The following is a 17,695-nucleotide window of genomic DNA, read 5'->3' as shown; positions in this document are numbered from 1 at the left end:
CATGTTGTTCCAGGTTTTCCCCCCGCAGTCATCGTCCCTCAGTGGGACAGAGAGGAGGCGGGACTACATATAAAGACAGAAGAATGATTGAAGGGGGCGGAGGGGGAGAGAGATTCAGTGGTGCTGTGTACAGGTAGTAAAAGTTCAGAGTTCACAAAGTGTGTGTGCGTCCTCGCCGACACTCCCCTCTCCTCTGGTTACCACGGAGATGCTAACAAGTCGTATGCTCCTCCTCCCGGGGGCCGATGACACGTGCGAGTGTTTTTTCCCCCCGATGGCCCCGCCCCCTCTCTCTTGCCTCCGTAATGTTCTCCTCGGGCCAAATCGGGGAGTTTTCCCCCACTCGATCGGCGCAAATTCCGCATGTGCGTACGTTTACACAAGCTCCGTAGAGGAGGAAGAAGAAAAGGAAGAGGAAGAGGAGGTGCTCGAAGGAGGTGAAAGTGGAGTTTTTTTTGTGTGCTTCCTGTTTAGGCTCCTCCTACAAGACGGGCTCTTCTTCCATTGGCTCCTCCACGGACCTGTGGGCAGTTCAGAATCAAACACGTTTAATTATTAACATTGAGGCGGCTAGCTAAAAACGTGCTACAGCTCGTTCGAATGCGTAGACTAGCCATTTTTGTTTTTCTAAAAATGGCCGACTTCTGGGTGGGCGGAGCAAGATTATGAGCAGTGTAATGCATATCTTTTTTACTCAGTTTATATATGTTATTTACAGTATTTTATTGTTCTATATTTTTATATTGTTTTATAATGTGGGTTCTTTACAGTGTAATGTGTTTTTTTTACTAAGTTTATCTAGTTTTTTCAAAGCTATTTACAGTATTTCAATGTTGTTTACATTTATATATTTTCACATACTTTTTAATCACAAGGTTTTTCCATGTTATTTCATTCATTTTGAAAAAAATAAAAATATTTTTGGTGTCAGATTATTTGTAACATAATGGTGATGAACACTGGTTGGAAGGAAGGGCCCCCTGGGAATGTTTGCTTAGGGCCCCTACAGACTCTAGAATCGCCTCTGGTAACAAGTGTACCAAGTTTGGTTAAAATCGGAACAACTATGTGCGACGTAGACACGATAGAAAAAAAAAATCTACAGTTTTAAATTTGCCCACTTTCTCTCGCGTCAAAAATGACGATGTACAAAACTAAAAGACGTGAGAATAGTGCAACATCTGAGCTGAACAGATGGGGGATAAGTGGGAAAATCAGTCTGGAATAACGAGCATCCCCTTCTATAAACCCGCAGCTTATGGTGGCTCGTGTTAATCACCGTGCAACAAAACCTAACGACGCAGTGAACTGAAAATTTTATGCCATTTATACCTCAAGTGTTAGCGTTAGGGCCCCTAATGTTTATGCACTATACTCTGAACCTCTCTGTATGGAATTAAACAGCCAGCAACAACAGTTGTTCTCCTGTCTGATTTTTTTTTTTTAAATAACCAGCAGAGGTGGTAAAATATCACATATATATATATATATACTGTACCTGCTGGTTTCTGAGCTGCCAGGTACAGACCCCGGCTGCTCCACGTCGACACTCAGGGAGGCCATGGCGCTGACCGTCTCCGCCTCGTCCTTCTCCGATTGGCCCTGAGCGCTGAGGGGCCCGTCCAGGAGCGAGTGTCCGCTCGTCTGGGACAAAGACTCAAGACAAGGCCAGTGTTTGCCTGCAGGGACAGAGAGAGATTGAGAATCAAGATGCTGCAGCTTTTCCTCAATGCATCAATGTGATTGTGTGAACTTCTTACTCTGGATCTCTATTACTTTCTCCAGAGAGGCACAGGCTTTTGGACATGGTTTCTCCTGAGGCCACTGATAAGTTGAGTCACACTGAGAGAGACAGAGAGTGTGAGGGTTAACCGACACGTACGACATAAACTATCACAAAGGACCTTCACTTGTAGCTTCTTTGCACAGTTTTGATGTGTGGCGTTTAAAGGAATAGTTCAACATGTCTGAGAAAAGTGACCTTTCACAACATGAAACTGAAGTCACGATACTCAGTTCAATAACACTGGAAAGAAGCTGCCAGGTTTCATTATTCCACCAAACATGACGGCGGCAAACCTGGCAACCTCGCTGTAACACAAAACTCTGGGGTTATGTGAAAGGTCATGGCAACCCAGCATCTTAAAAAAAAACAAAAAAAAAACCACTTCATTCTGTATGCAAAGTTTTTATTAGTGAGCCAAGTTGTACTCCTTTATAGCTATGCTAAGCTAAGCTAAGCTAAACTAAACACATCCTGTCTTCTGCTGTGTCGAGTCTGAAGAAAATGAAAGTAAATGAGAGTTAATTTCCCCAAAATTGTAGAACAATTCCTTTGAATAGTTGTAACATATCGTTAGCCCAATAGCATAGTTGCCTAAGTCATATTTGGACGTTTTCAGAAAACAAGAAAAACAAATTTTTAGCAAGCACATAGGTAAAGTTAGACAGATATCACAATTACCAAATAAATGACTTCGGCAATTATGCTATTAGGCTAACGATATAATAAATAAACCTGTTAAACCTTGTTTTGTTAACAGCATGTCAGACAAAAAAATATGAAGGCAAACGTCATAAAAAATAAGAGAACAAATGTCACTTGAAATTAATAAAAAAGAGAAAAGCAAGAAAACAGCATCACGTAAAAGCAAGTATGAATAAAAGCAAAGGAAGAATGACAAAGAAAATGATAAAAGCAATGAATGAAAAGGCAAAACCCAGTGGAGTTCACAGTGAAAACATGAATAACCACTGACGATCACATGACTCCGCGTCTCACCATGTCTCCAAGAAGCGCCGACACACAGGCCTCAGACGCGTCACAGATGGCGGTGAGTTCGTGACCGCCCTCCAGCGCCATAACGACCCGCCCACCGGCAAGACCCGTGAGCAGCTGTGTCAGCTGACCAAAACCTGCCAACACACACACACACAGCAACGGTCAATCAGACAGAAATAAAAACCTGCCCTGGTCTGGTCACCATGGTAACTCGCGTGGGGTACTCACACTTGGCGGAAACATTGTAGCCTCCTAGAGGAGACTGATGACCCTCTACCGCGTCAAAGCCTGCAGACACCAGAACCACGTCTGGGCTGAACTGCTCAGCGACGGGCATCACCACGCTCCTACGTGCACACGCGAGACACATTTTAGAACATGAGTGAAGACACAGTAGAAGAAGAAGAAGAAGAAGAAGAGAATGAGGGAGCATGTTTACCTGAAGGCAGTCAAGTACTCCACATCGCCCATAGGGGGCTCCACTCCTCCAGTCCATGCTATGTTTACATTAAAACCAACACCAGCTCCTGATCCAACCTGTAGAGACACAGAGAGATGTTTTATATCAGTCTCTGGTGTTTTTTTGTATAACTATATAAGGGGTCTGCAACCTTAAGGATGAAAAGAGCCATGTTTGTCGCCTGTCCACCCAAATAAAATTATTTTGGAGCCGCAAAAAACGCACAAAATAAAGATAATAACACATATAAAGGTTTTTATACAGAGAAATGATATACAATAGTAATAGTCTCTTTCATTTATGACATTTAAGAACTACAACATGTTCAGTTTAGACCCAACCTCTTATAAAGTGGAGCAAAAACAAAACACATATTGACGTAGACCTGGTTCTTCCATTGTTTCATTGTTTGCGTCAAATTAAAGAAATTCAAATGATACCACTTTGAAATAAATGAAGCAAATATTTGGATTGTATGTCGTCCGTGCTCGAGAAAACGGTACGTGGATCCAAAGATGGACAGGACACATCCAAACGTGTACTGAACGTTGCATTTTACGTCGACGTTGGATATGTTGCACAAGATATTAAAAGACTTTTATTTGTCGCCTTGATCTCTAAAGCTACAAGGAAGAAGAGCCACATGTGGCTCCAGAGCCGCAGGTTGCAGACCCCGGAACTATATGAACTACATGTGTGTCTGTAAATGCTATTTAAGACTGGATAAAAATCAACAAATCAACCAGAAATGTAGTTACAATGCCTTTTTTCCAAAATACTTTGTATGCGTGTGTGTGTGTGTGTGTGTTCTTGTACTTGCAGCATACTGAGGACCAGTGAGGGTTTTGAACCAACAAAGTGAGGTCATTTTTACGGAGTGAGGACATTTTGGCCGGTCCTCACTTTGTTTTCATTGAAATCACTTCCTTAGGTTGCTATAACATGCTATACTCAATTTGTCAAAAAAAACAACTCACTTTTTGGACGATATAGTATAGTATGATTTTTTTTTCAAATTTTGGATCAAAAATTTTGGGTCAAATTTTTTTCAACTTTTGGACGACAGTATAGTATGACGTTTTTGTCAAATTTTGGACCCAACATTTTGGGTCAAATTTTGGGTCACATTTTGGATCAAAAATTTTAGGTCACATTTTGGATCAAAAATTTTGGGTCAAATTTTGGATCAAAAATTTTGGGTCACATTTTTTTCAACTTTTGGACGACAAAGTATAGTATGACGTTTTTGTCAAATTTTGGGCTAAAAATTTTTGGTCAAATTTTCTTCAAATTTTGGACGTCTGTATAGTATGACGTTTTTGTCAAATTTTGGACCCAAAATTTGGGTCCAAAAAAAACAGATTTTGGTGTGTGTGTGTGTGTGTGTGTGTGTTTACCTCTTCAGGAGCTCCACTGCCAGGGAAGAAGTTCCCATTATCGTACCGATGGAGGGAGATGTAGAGGACGTTGGGGTCACTGTAGAAGGCCTGCTGGGTGCCGTTGCCGTGGTGAATGTCCTGCATTGAGGCGTCACAGTGGCCATTAGAATGACAGGACAGTGGAATAATATAGTTGAATGTATTATTATCTCTATCTAGCGATCAAGCTCCTCTTTCATATACGATAACAGCGTTAACTCTGACAAGAAGGTGATGATTTCTGTTCTATTGACAGAGGAGCGTGAGGTTGTAGATGCTGGGATTCTTATATACAAAAAAATCAATAAAATGATGAAGAGAGTCAGGCATATCAAGAGAGCTCATTTCAACTGATATAAACAAATAACCGCATAAGACACAGGTGAGTTTCATGCGATTGGATACAAATGTGAGAAATTGTGTGTGTGTGTGTGTGTGTGTGTGTGTGCGGACTCACCCAATCCACAATGAGGATCTTGCCCACCCCCAGTTTCTGCTGCAGTAGTTTGGCAGTGATTGCTACTGAATTGAAGAAACAAAAGCCCCTGAACGCACACAAACACAGACACACACAAATGAGTGCAACCCAGTTAGTCATCACCACAACAATTTAAAACAACACATGAAATGACTTTTGAGATGATAATATTAATTTTGAAAAGAGCCTAACGAAAATGAAGGAAAGGTGCGACGAATAAACTTTGAATCGATTTGAATTGACGACAACAACAACAACAACAACAACAACAACGATGCGGTTGTACTCACATGGCAGTGGATTCCTCAGCGTGGTGACCTGGTGGACGCACCACAGCGAAGCCGTTCTGGCACAGAGAAACAAATCACACACACACATACACAGTCAAGTGAAGGACGAGTTTATTTCCACGCGTACAGTATGTGTATGCACTGTGTGTGTGTGTGTGTGTGTGTGTGTGTGTGTGTGTAAGTGTGTGTGTCACCTTCAGCTCGCCCGCCGCCACTCTGAAGGCAAGCTCGATGACCGAGCCGACGGCCATGCGGACCGCTGCCGACGAGTGCATCTCATTCCACACGGTGTCGCTGTCCACCTGCAGGGGGCAGCACAGAGAGCTCAGTCTGGGGCTTACAACTCAAATGAATAATGTGTGTGTGTATATATATATATATATATAGAAAGTCTCACCCCTATTCCTCCACAGGGAAGAACAGCGTACATCTTCTGGCTGATTGGACCTGAAACAGACAGTTACAACAGTGGTGAGTGTATGAAGTTCATGTCAGTGTGAACGAGAAAAAGTACAACAATTACTGCGATAAAACATATACGATAATATGAAATAATAATGCATTTAACGTTATCTTTTCTCTGAATTGAACCAAGCGGAATAATCGCAATTAGATATTTCTAAAAACGGTTGATCCAATAGTTCATTAGTGGATTGTTATTAATCCATAATAATGACTTATCGTTAAGTGTATTTTTTATGATACAGAATAGAAAATAAAGCCTTTGTCGTCATTGTACAGGAACTGGAAGTCCTTATAGCGACAATGAAGAAGCATATATTCTCCTGGAATAAAACTGGACAAAGACATTTGAGAACATCATCATTTCAACCGTTAGGAGACACTTATCAACATTGTTTATGACATTTTATGGACTAAAAAACATCTTCCTGCTCGCTCAGGTGAGTGTGTGCTCTAAAATAAAGATAAAGACATGTTTTATGTTTTTTAATGTTACTTGTTCTAGATGTGTTTTATTGCTCCATGCGAGCTTTTTATGCCTTTTAGTTTATTATTCAGTAAAGCACTTTGGTTTTAAAGTGCTTGACGTATAAAGTTGGATTGGAAACAACTAATCAATTCAAGATTAAATGCAATTGAGGTTAAATTACTTTGTTTGACTGACTGATTGTGTTTAATACAGAGGCTGAAGACATGTGATGTGACTGAAGGTGTTCCCTGGAGATTCTGGCTCAAGTCTTTGGTGGGAAACTCACTCACTTTCACAGACATAGATACAAATGGTTGTTGTTGGTTGTATAAATACAGTACACACAGAGGTATTGTGGTGTTTGGAGGCAGAGACGGACAAACACCTACCCAGCAATTTCTTGTGGTCCAGCTTGTGTCGATTGAGCGGGCTGGTTCCATACAGCAGAGTGTGGAATTCTGAATGAACGGACTGGATCTCGTCCAGAGACGCTTTACGCCCACGGATCCTCTGCTCACACAGAGAGAGAGAGAGAGAGAGTACAATAGTACTTGTACAATAGTCCTACATGGTCATATCTGTATCTGCAATGTCTATATGTGTGTGTATATATATATATATATATACACACATACACATATACATATATATATAAATACATTTACATGTATATACATATACATACAAATACATATATATATAAATACATATATATGTATATACATATATATACATATATATGTATATACATATATATATAAATACATTTACATGTATATACATATACATACAAATACATATATATATAAATACATATATATGTATATACATATATATACATATATATGTATATACATATATGTATAAATATATATACATACATATATAAACATATACATATACCTATACACATGTATATATATATACATACATAATATATATACACATATACATACATACATATATACATAATATATATACACATATACAGTACATAGATACATATACATACATATATTTATATACATATACACATACATATATAAACATATACATATACCTATACACATGTATATATATATACATACATAATATATATACACATATACATACATACATATATACATTATATATATATATATACACATATACATACATATACATAGATATATTTATATACATATACATATATATATATATATACATATATATATAATTAAATAATGAATACTGGACAAAAGACAGGGAGGTGAAGGTTTGCAGTGCATGCTGGGATACATAACACTTTGTATTTTGGGAGCGAGAATGACTTTGGACAAAGTGTATGTGTGTACTTGTACTCGTCACCTCATTAAGGGACCTTTTCATGCTGTTGTAAACACTGAACTTGTCAGGACCCGTAGTCCTCAAGGAGACCAAAAACCTGGTCCTAATGAGGCAGAATTCTCTTTTCTTAGGACTGTTTAGGGCTAAGATTTGAAGTGTGGTTATGGTTAACTTAGAGATAACTCTTTGTTCAATGTAGTGTGTTTGTGTGTGTGTGTGTGTGTGTGTGTGTGTGTGTGTGTGTGTGTGTGTGTGTGTGTGTGTGTGTGTGTGTGTGTGTACGTACCTCGCAGCGGTTCAGCAGGCCCGTCTCCTGCAGTCTGGACCAGATGCTCTGCACTCTCCCAGCATGCTCCGGGTGGATGTGAGCGTTGCCGCACACGCACTGATGCTTCAACATCAGACTGTCGTACACGAGCCCTGCAGTGACGGTGACAGTGACACGTCGTGAGGAGGTGTGGCCAAATAAACGCCGCGCACACACAGGTGAGCAATGTCACGTCGAAGCGCGAAGGTTAAACATTACACGTATGTCTGTCTGGATAATGCATGCATACATATTTGAATATTCAAACATCTCTAATTTACTCCATCACAGTAATAAATGAGTTCCTATAGTCTGACATCATGTCGTGTTATGTTTTTGCAGTGACAGGTAACCTCCACAAGATGCCAGTAGCTACAAGAGAGAGAAATGACGTCACTTGGCATATGTGCAGGACCTTGAATTTTACCACTGTTTCCATAATTTCTATATATATATCTTTTTTTAAATATGGGTCTCATTATTGGCATGCGTGTGCTGTGCATGAGGCATAGTACATGCACAATATGATATTTCTGCTGCTTGTGCAACCAAAACAATAACATAAGTCCTAGTTTGATGATGTTGGAAAGGCAGTGTGGGATCATGGGAGTTGGTGTCTTGCTGGTTCACCCAGTTTTTTAACTTTTTTTTAGAGGGAGAGCTTTAAAAACAGAAAGTCCAGGCACCGCTTACCAGTTAGCTCCGTTAGCTCCTTTTTGCACCAGTTAGCGCAGCGATACAAATAACCAGCGTACCCGTGTACTGCGTATGTGTGCCTCTGTTTTTAAACTTTAGCGTTACTTTAGAGACTCATTTTAACAGTCGGGAGTCACGTAAACATGACGTCACACGCGTCTTTTTCCGGTCAGTCGTCATGGAAACGCATTGCGCGTTAACACTCACGCCGCTAACGTTCCCAGCACTAATTTTAATGCAGAAATGCGACTTTAAAGATCAAGGGAGTCACCTTCAGTAAGGTTGTGTAATATACTCCCCATAAGTGTGATTGTAGATGTGTATAATCAAGCTTACAAATACCTCCACCCACATAAACCTGATGGAGTGGAGAGAGACTCATGAAAGAGCGTTAACATCCTTCCCCGGTACGTGAAGGCCACCGTATTTCCCCGTCGTGACGCGGCGAAACCCAACGATTGCTATGATTACAAACATTAGAGGGGAAAGTTTTGCGGCTCTTCGCACAGATCGACGCACGCCTACTACGGCCTGTTAATCAGACACAAAGTGAGCCCTCATTACAGCGCAGGGAAAAAAACAGGACTGTGCCTTTCTTTTCAATTCATGCTATTTCAGTTCAGTTCGCCGAGTTCATCCCGAACCGTCAGCCAAACACAGAGTCAGGCCTCTGTTGCCAAGCAACAAGCATCGAAGCTTACAGTAGGCGGACTGACAGCGCTGGTGTCAACGTAATCCGATCACAAACCAGGTGTGCGCTCACACACACACACACGCGCACGCGCAATACTAACCAGTGGTAAAAAGGTGTTTGATGGGATTGACGGGGGCTGCAGGCGAGGACTGTGCTCTTCCCAGAGGTCTGTGCGACATCGAGGACTGAAATACACCCAAGTGCTGCAAGGCCTGATGGGAAAGGGGAAGAGAAAGGAGGAGGAGGAAGAGGAGGAGGAGGAAGAGGAAGAAAGTTAGTATTCATAGCAGAATGATGAATCAGTGAGTGGTTCATTCACTGCAGTGCTGGAGTGTGTGCGTGTGTGTGTGTGTGTGTGTGTGTGTGTGTGTGTGTGTGTGTGTGTGTGTGTGTGTGTGTGTGTGTGTGTGTGTGTGTGTGTGTGTGTGTGCGTGTGTGTCTCCTGCCTCTCTACATCACATCACACACACACAAACTATCATTCATAAAAATCAACATGCGATAAGAATTAAGAAATACTGGTCGATTGATTGACTGTTACACTTTTCATGATGACAGTTAAGTCTTTTCAGTCTTGTGCTTGATTTTCCTGACACTTAGGATTAGTGTGTGTGTGTGTGTGTGTGTGTGTGTGTGTGTGTGTGTGTGCAATCACTGCAGACACACACACATGCACTGCAGAGTCCTCGATATAGGGAGCATTGCTGTGCTCCCTGATGCGGTGATCGTGACTCACCATGTGTGGGTGGACATTAAAACACACACACACACACACACACACACACACACACACACACACACACACACACACACACACACACACACACACACACACACACACACACACACACACACACACACACACACACACACACACACACACACACACACACACACACACACACACACACACACTTGGAGGGATAAAGACACAGAGGAGCACACACACACACACACACACACACAGCAGCGAGTCCACTGGCTGAGTCACCGATTGGTGATGTCACTGCTACGTCCACACAGCGATGTTTACGCGAGTCGCGTCGAGTCTCTCAGCATCACCTGGACGCCCTGACGAGGTGTGTGATGTGAGCGCGTATTCGCACGACGTGCGCACACACACACGCAGGTTTGTGCTGCTTATTCTTCTTAAAACGCTGCGTTTGGACAGCCTAAAAGTAAACTTTCTGCCTCATAAGGACCAGGTTTTGGTCTCCATGAGGACAACTGGTCCAGACGAGGTCAGTGTTTAGGCTTGAAAAGGTCCCAAAGGTGATGGCAAATCGTAAAATTTGAATCCACCCACATTTCTTGGGACGTCTTCTTCTGTTGATGATCCACCCTGTAATTGTGCGCTTCTATCAATAGATAAGAAAAGTGTCCTCTGACCTCCGTTAGATACAAAGTTAAGCTGAAGGAGGGAGCATCGAGCGAGGATCTGAGAGCTGTGTCCGCTTAGATGTTTGTGAGGAGCATGACTCAAACATCAGAAAAAAGGGTGGTTTTTCATTTACAGCGCGTTATGACTCAAGGAAGAACAACATCAGACGTGGCTTTCTCTATAGTTGACTGTGATTTTGAACTCACAAGAACAAAACCAGAGGAAACAATCAGCCAATCGACTATGAAAGGCAGGGGTGTTTCAAGAGACGAAAGGGAACTTGGGGGGACCCTCATTTTGAAACTAACGGGTAGTTGCAGGCATACGAGAAAGCAAATCTTAGTTAGTTTCCTTTTTGTCAAAAACCCCAAATTTATGTTTGTTTCTATGTAAATAGAAAAACAAGGAGACTCTGGCACACCGTTACAGACACACCCCATTTAAGATGGCTTCTCATTTTGAAATAAATGATGACCAGGGTCTCTGCAGGTTTCAACAAGTCAAATTTAAGACTTTTTAAAACTTTTTAAGTCCCGCGGATACCCTGGATGATAAATGCCTTGTTGCAACAATAGGATCATTCCTACAACTTCAGACTCCTTGCTATTTTACACTAGCGTTTAAAAGTTTGGGGTCACCGATACAATTTTTTGGTGTTTTCCATCAAAATCACACTTTTATTCATCAAAAGAGTTGCGAAATGAATAGAAAATATAGTCAAGACATTGACAAGATTAGAAATAATGATTGTTATTCCAAATAATAACCAGCAAAACTGTTTCCAGCTGTGCTAACATCATTGCACAAGGGTTTTCTAATCATCCAATAGTCTTCTAACGCTATTAGCAAACACAATGAAACCATTAGAACAGTGGAAATGGGCCTCTATACACCTATGTACATATTCCATTAAAAACCAGACGTTTGCAGCTAGAATAGTCGTTTACCACGTTAACAATGTATAGAGTGTATTTCTGATTCATTTAATGTTATATTCATTGAAAAAAAGTGCTTTTCTTTATTAAAAAAAGGACATTTCTAAGTGAGCCCAAACTTTTGAACTGTAGTGTATATTTATCTGAACAATAACAACTTGGAGAGACAGTGACAAATAAACGACTGTGAGAGTGAACAACAGATTTTGTGTAACAGTGTAACAGGATTTGCACCAAACACGTCGTCGTCGTCACCAACTGTGTGTTATTATCCTCCAAGGCCTGGTTGATTTCATTTGGTGTGAAAAAAAACCACCTGAAGTGGTGCTGAGGTTTTTAACTGAAGTGACCAAACTGTTCCCTGTGCGACGATGACTCAGATATGTGAGTAACATCTGCATCACAGCAAACACAGTGAGACGGAGGACAGCGGGATGGGGGGGGGGGGCGGGTTTGGTGGGGATGATTCATCACTTTGTGGGACGATGCTGCAGAAAACTAAAAATGCCCTGAGGGGTGAAACTGACCTGGAGTGGGAATCTTAAAGATATTTAGAGGATTTAGAGGACGCAGTAAGAAAATGTATTGATTAGTTATCAATAACTATATAATCCACCTACTTTTTGTGATCAGTTCTGTGATTTCAGCCTCCGCAATGTGAAGAGTTTCTGGTTTCTGACAGTAAACTACGATTATTTTCACAATCGATTAATGCAATCTGTCAATTAATTTCTCTATTAATGAAGTAAGTTGTTTGGTTTGGACTTTACGCAGGAGTATAAATTGGGCTATAATTTTGGTCAAAGAAGTGTTTTAATCTACCAACCGTCGTCGTCCACATCAAGCACCACGTGATTGTGTCATTTAGAGTATTGGTTATTCCCACACACAAACCTGTGAGTAGGTCCCTCTCTCCTCTTCATCGACCTCCCCCAGGTGAATGACGTCCTCGTCCTCTTCCTCTTCGTCCAGCTCGCTCTCCGTGCTCTCCCCTTTCACCTGCATGCCGCCGTGCTCCTCATCTCCCTTCAAGTAGATGCTGAGTCGCTCGGAGGAGTGTGTGCTGTCGTCGGAGCCGTCCTTCTGAAGCCTTAATAATGGTCCAAAATATTAGAGTAATTATCAACGTCAAGCAGTGAACAGGAAAAAGACGATTATCAGGAATACCACACCTGTGAGGTCCCACCCCTCCGTCATCCTCCTGCATGTCATTGGTCTCTGTTAGCTCCTCCTCTGTCTCCTCCGGGTGGGTGGGCGGCGGCCTGGGAAGTTCCGCCCCCTTCGACAGCATCTACACAAAACGGAAACGCTAGTACAAGAACTTGTGGTTGCACTTGTGTGAGTGTGAGAGCGTGTGGGCGAGAGATCGTCTGACACCTTGTAGTGTTTCTCCAGGAAGTGCTGATGCTGCTGCTGAACCACCAGCTGCTGCAGGGCTTGTGGCGACTGGGGCAGAGGTGCACTCTGGGTACGAGCCAGCGGTCGATGGCGAGGCAGCTTGTTGACCGTGCGCATGCCACCGGACACGCCTCTCTCTGCCGTAACCAACGGCGACTGGTTGTACATGGGGACTGGAGGAAAAAAAAGCTTCAGGTTACATCCACAATACTACTTTGTAGTGTTTTCAGATTAAGATTATCTGTGTATTAGTTCCATTTCAGATGTGATATGCATCCTTTACTGTCACAGAATGCAATGAAACTGCTACTAGGAATGGCAAAATACCACTTTTTTTGTGTCCGATACTGATATCAGTCATTTTAGTACTTTTAAACTATGAAGCTGTTCACAACGGAATTGTGCCATTTCAAGCGATATCAAAAACATTAATTCTCCGACTGTGTAACAAATATTCTTCTTCATAAAGAAGAAATAAAAAGCCCACAACATAAGATGCATTCATGGCACATCGTAAAACCATACAACATGAAAGGAATAAAAAAAAATCAACATTTAAGTCTGTTTTAAACCTGTTTCTACCTGTTTTGGGAAAAACCTGCTGACTTTATGACCCTTTGAGGAGCTCACATGATCACACATGCACATGTCGGCGTAAACAGGAAGTTAGGTTAGATTCTCTCTAATGCAGTTATGACTAATGAGAAACAACAACGGGGAAAAGTAAGAGCAAGGATTTCTTTGATCAGACTGGTAACGCAGTAGAAGTGAAACTGAAATTTGGTATTCTTAATGTCGCGTAAACACGTCAGTCCGACTTACATCGAGCTAGTCGGACTAACGTACCTGGATAATGTCAGCCTTAGCTCAATTATACTGTGCATGTAAACGAACTGACTGTTCTCCCAAAGGTGTCAATTTTTACCAGTCTATACTCAACACATTTCTCTACATTAGGGGCAGAAAATATGCATTTTTAACTAAAATGTAGTGGTACAGATGTAGCCTCAGTGTGTGTGTGTGTGTGTGTGTGTGTACCAGCGAGCATGGCAGTCTGTTGCCTGGCCTGCTCCAGTAGTAGAACATGTTGCAGTAATGAGGAATGGGCAGAGTGAGAGCTGGTCGGCGAAGTCTCCAAATCGTGTCCCACCCCTGCAGAGAAACATTTACAAGCCCTAAATTATGCACTGCATTTTACAGGAGTAATTACAGTTAAATACGTTAAAGGAGGACGACCGGTTTCAAATCGTAAAGTTTTTTACCTGCAGGTAGAGAGGATGTGGAGAGAAACTTCCCCGTTAGTGCGCCACCGCCTCGCAGCGATTGGATGGCTTGACGTTCGGCCTCTTGCTGGGAAGACAGCTTCTGGGTGGCCTGTTTGAAGGAAGGAGGTGTTACCATGGTTACCAAACATGTCATTCAACAGAATCCATTTATTGAATAAAGTGTGTTTGCTTCCGCGACACTAGGTGGCGCACATACTAACAGATAGAACGCACATTTGTATATAACCTTTTGTTTGAGTAGTTATTCTTTTATTTTATTGTAAATTATAACATAATATATTTTATTTTAGTGCTTATTCTTTGTAAATAAAATACATGCGTTTATGTTATCATTCATTTAGTATTTATTCGGATTAAATAAAATATACTTAAGTATAATTGAGTCTTTATGTACTGTACACTTGAAAACTTGGCTTTCAAAATAAGAGCCACCGACTTTGCCAATTTAACTACTTCTTATGTACAACTTTTACCATAGCGCTAAACAACAAAAACAGCTTAAAAGTTTATTTTGTATGTTACACATTTGTATGCTAATTGTTCCACACCTGTCATTTGTGGTAACAGGAAGTAATCGGGTAATGACAGTGGTTTAGCTTGTGGTTAGCTGCTAGCATGTTCTGCGCACTTTCAAGTCCTTCTACCGTCAGTTACTTAAAAATATTTAACACTGTAAACTAACAGAGCATAAAATCAGTCTCTTTTACAGTCCAAAAAACATACACAAGATTGAATTTTGCCATGTTTTTTGCTGCTATTATGAGCGGCGCGCATGTGTAGCTTGTGAAACTACATATTTTGTAGACTAATAGAATAGTGATTAATAGTTGATGTATTCTCTCTCTAAGTCTTTAGACATCAGGACTGGGCACCAACACCGATACATAAAAACCCCTCTGTGAGTGTGAACTGGTCCGGGCGATGCCAAGCCACAGAGTGTGTGTATGTGTGTGTGTGTGTGTGTGTGAGTTGACCAACCGTGATGTGTGTGTTTGCCGGGAGCCCCAGGGAAATGTTTGGCAGGGAAGGCGAGGTATAGAGACTCAGCGGACTCAATGTCCCATCAGCCCCCAGTGTTTGATGGAGAGATCTCAGCTGCAGACAGACAGACAGACAGACAGACAGACAGACAGACAGACAGACAGACAGACAGACAGACAGACAGACAGACAGATAGAAAGGACAGAGGTCAATGTCGGGTGGATTCATATTAGTAAATAACTAAAAAGCTGGTGTTTGTGATGGATACACACATAAAACTAAATAAATAATGACATTTGCGAGTTTTATAAAGAAAACCGTTTATAAAAAAAAATGCACAGTGAAACGTAAACAGATTAAATGAATGTACTAATAGTTAAATAAATAAATGAATGAATACCTTAATTAATTAATTAATAAAAAAAACGATTAATTAATTAATTAACTAATTAATAAATTAATTAATTTATTTAAAAAATGTACCTACAGCCTTTTACATCACCACAGTGTATTTTTTTTTATTATTTATTCACGTTTGTATTTATTTCTACATTAATTCATCAATAAATAATGCTTTAAAAGGGTTTGTTTATTTATTTATTTATTAATCATTTTCGCAGATTTGGTCGCCCATAAATACTTATGTCAGTGTGTGAATAAGACGGTAAATTCCACTGCATTTGAATTAACAATAACAGTTATTGCATCAGTGAAATAAGTAGTTACCAAACGAAAAAATTGGAAACACGTCTGACCATAATCCAATTCACAATAGTAAAATTTGAGCACAATATAGCATTCGACTATTTCTACTACCTATTCTATAGCAGACTATACTATTTAGATGACATAAATCAGCCATTTCCATGTTTGATAAACAATGAAATGACATTTTATGCATAAAATTTCCAACATATAAATATAAATCTTATGGAAATCTCCCCCAAAAAGCCCTGGAAGCATTATATCTACATTCAACACCAAGCATAATACCATATAACCATTCATCAAAAGAATGTAAATGTTATTTTTCAGTCCAACTATCTTTACAACTATCCATACATCCATCCATCATTTTTGCACTTTCTATGCTTGGATGGGATCTGGTTTCAGATAAAGTCAAATTTTAGCACCACTCTAATGCGCAGTCTTTTAGTTTCTCCAGCGCCGTCTTAACAATAGTAAATAACGATGTACAGCAGATGTCCAAACACATGCAAGACATTTTGAATATCACGGTTGTCAGTGTTTTATTCTTAGCCTTAAAATAAGTCCTTTCTCGGGTAAATTGGGGGAAAACAATCCCTCTTTTCGACGGCTTATAATGCTGTAGATAAAAGAGCGAGAAACAAAGCATCTTCGCCAATATGATGACACGACTAAATGCAGAATGTGCTGCTGAAAAAAGAGAGCGAAACCGTGACTATATATAGAAACCCATTACAAAGACATAAATTAGAGGCAGACACAACATGTGCTGCAAAACAACTGAACCCAGAAACACTGAAAATCAACTGAACACAACAGTGCAGACTCTCTCAGATGAATTCGATAAATTAGCATGTATGTATAAAGTATTACCATACTTTCTTTAAGTCTTACCCACACTTCACCACATCCAAACCCCATCCTCAGCCACAAAACCCTTTAAAAAGTACTTTTATCTCTCTAAATTCTGGTTCAGTTATTAATATTTTATTTTCTATTCTGTCTGATGCATTTTAAACGTCTCTCTCTCTACATTCACTGCTACTAAACTGGCTTTCCTTTTCCTATTCCACACAGTGAACTGTAGGGGGCGAGCTGGAGCTGCGTGTGCATTACAAGGAAATGAATGGATTACTGTGGAAAGGAAACCAGCCCCGGTTTTTTTTTTCTTTTCTTTTTAGAATAAACTGTCAGTGTGGCAGTGGTAGCCGTGGTAGCGGTGGTGGCGGTGGTGGGTGGTGTTTACCTCAGTCTGAATGTTGGGGACTGATCCTGTGTTGCCGTTGGCGATAGCCGAGTTGGAGCTGTTGGGACTGCTGGGACCTGAACCTGGAGCGCTGTTACAGAGCGAGGACACTGGTGGAGGGACACAAACGCACAGGACGTTATTGAGAAAATCTAACATGGTAGAATTAACGTGTCATTATACATCGTGTAGTTGTAAGTGCACACCTGCAATGTATGCACTGCTGTTCAAAAGTGTGCGGTCACTTAGAAATGTCCTTATTTTTGAAGGAAAAGCACTTTTTTTCAAAGAATATAACATTAAATGAATCAGAAATACACTCTGTACATTGTTAATGTGGTAAACGACTATTCTAGCTGCAAACGTCTGGTTTTTAAT

At 40.7% G+C, this 17,695-nt stretch overlaps 1 protein-coding gene across 1 annotated transcript in view; it reads right to left on the bottom strand.

Moving 5' to 3' along the window:
* Window positions 1–406: 406 nt before the first annotated feature.
* The window catches only part of hdac5 (histone deacetylase 5), a gene marked incomplete at its 5' end in the record, with an annotated part of 38,050 nt that continues 20,761 nt past the window's right edge, over window positions 407–17,695 (bottom strand). The window contains 21 exons of the mRNA XM_083896407.1: window positions 407–521; window positions 1,499–1,679; window positions 1,761–1,842; window positions 2,783–2,916; window positions 3,011–3,129; window positions 3,222–3,319; window positions 4,640–4,759; window positions 5,118–5,205; window positions 5,429–5,484; window positions 5,623–5,730; window positions 5,826–5,875; window positions 6,749–6,869; window positions 7,972–8,105; window positions 9,483–9,594; window positions 12,593–12,788; window positions 12,871–12,989; window positions 13,076–13,269; window positions 14,135–14,248; window positions 14,359–14,470; window positions 15,361–15,477; window positions 17,318–17,427. Of these exons, the coding sequence (XP_083752533.1) occupies window positions 482–521; window positions 1,499–1,679; window positions 1,761–1,842; window positions 2,783–2,916; window positions 3,011–3,129; window positions 3,222–3,319; window positions 4,640–4,759; window positions 5,118–5,205; window positions 5,429–5,484; window positions 5,623–5,730; window positions 5,826–5,875; window positions 6,749–6,869; window positions 7,972–8,105; window positions 9,483–9,594; window positions 12,593–12,788; window positions 12,871–12,989; window positions 13,076–13,269; window positions 14,135–14,248; window positions 14,359–14,470; window positions 15,361–15,477; window positions 17,318–17,427 (2,405 nt within the window). The 3' untranslated portion in view covers window positions 407–481. The remainder of the gene's footprint in view (window positions 522–1,498; window positions 1,680–1,760; window positions 1,843–2,782; window positions 2,917–3,010; window positions 3,130–3,221; window positions 3,320–4,639; window positions 4,760–5,117; window positions 5,206–5,428; window positions 5,485–5,622; window positions 5,731–5,825; window positions 5,876–6,748; window positions 6,870–7,971; window positions 8,106–9,482; window positions 9,595–12,592; window positions 12,789–12,870; window positions 12,990–13,075; window positions 13,270–14,134; window positions 14,249–14,358; window positions 14,471–15,360; window positions 15,478–17,317; window positions 17,428–17,695) is intronic.

Source organism: Microchirus variegatus, assembly GCF_963457635.1.
Source record: "Microchirus variegatus genome assembly, chromosome: 10".
Taxonomy (NCBI): domain Eukaryota; kingdom Metazoa; phylum Chordata; class Actinopteri; order Pleuronectiformes; family Soleidae; genus Microchirus; species Microchirus variegatus.
This window is presented reverse-complemented; position numbering and strand designations above follow the sequence as displayed.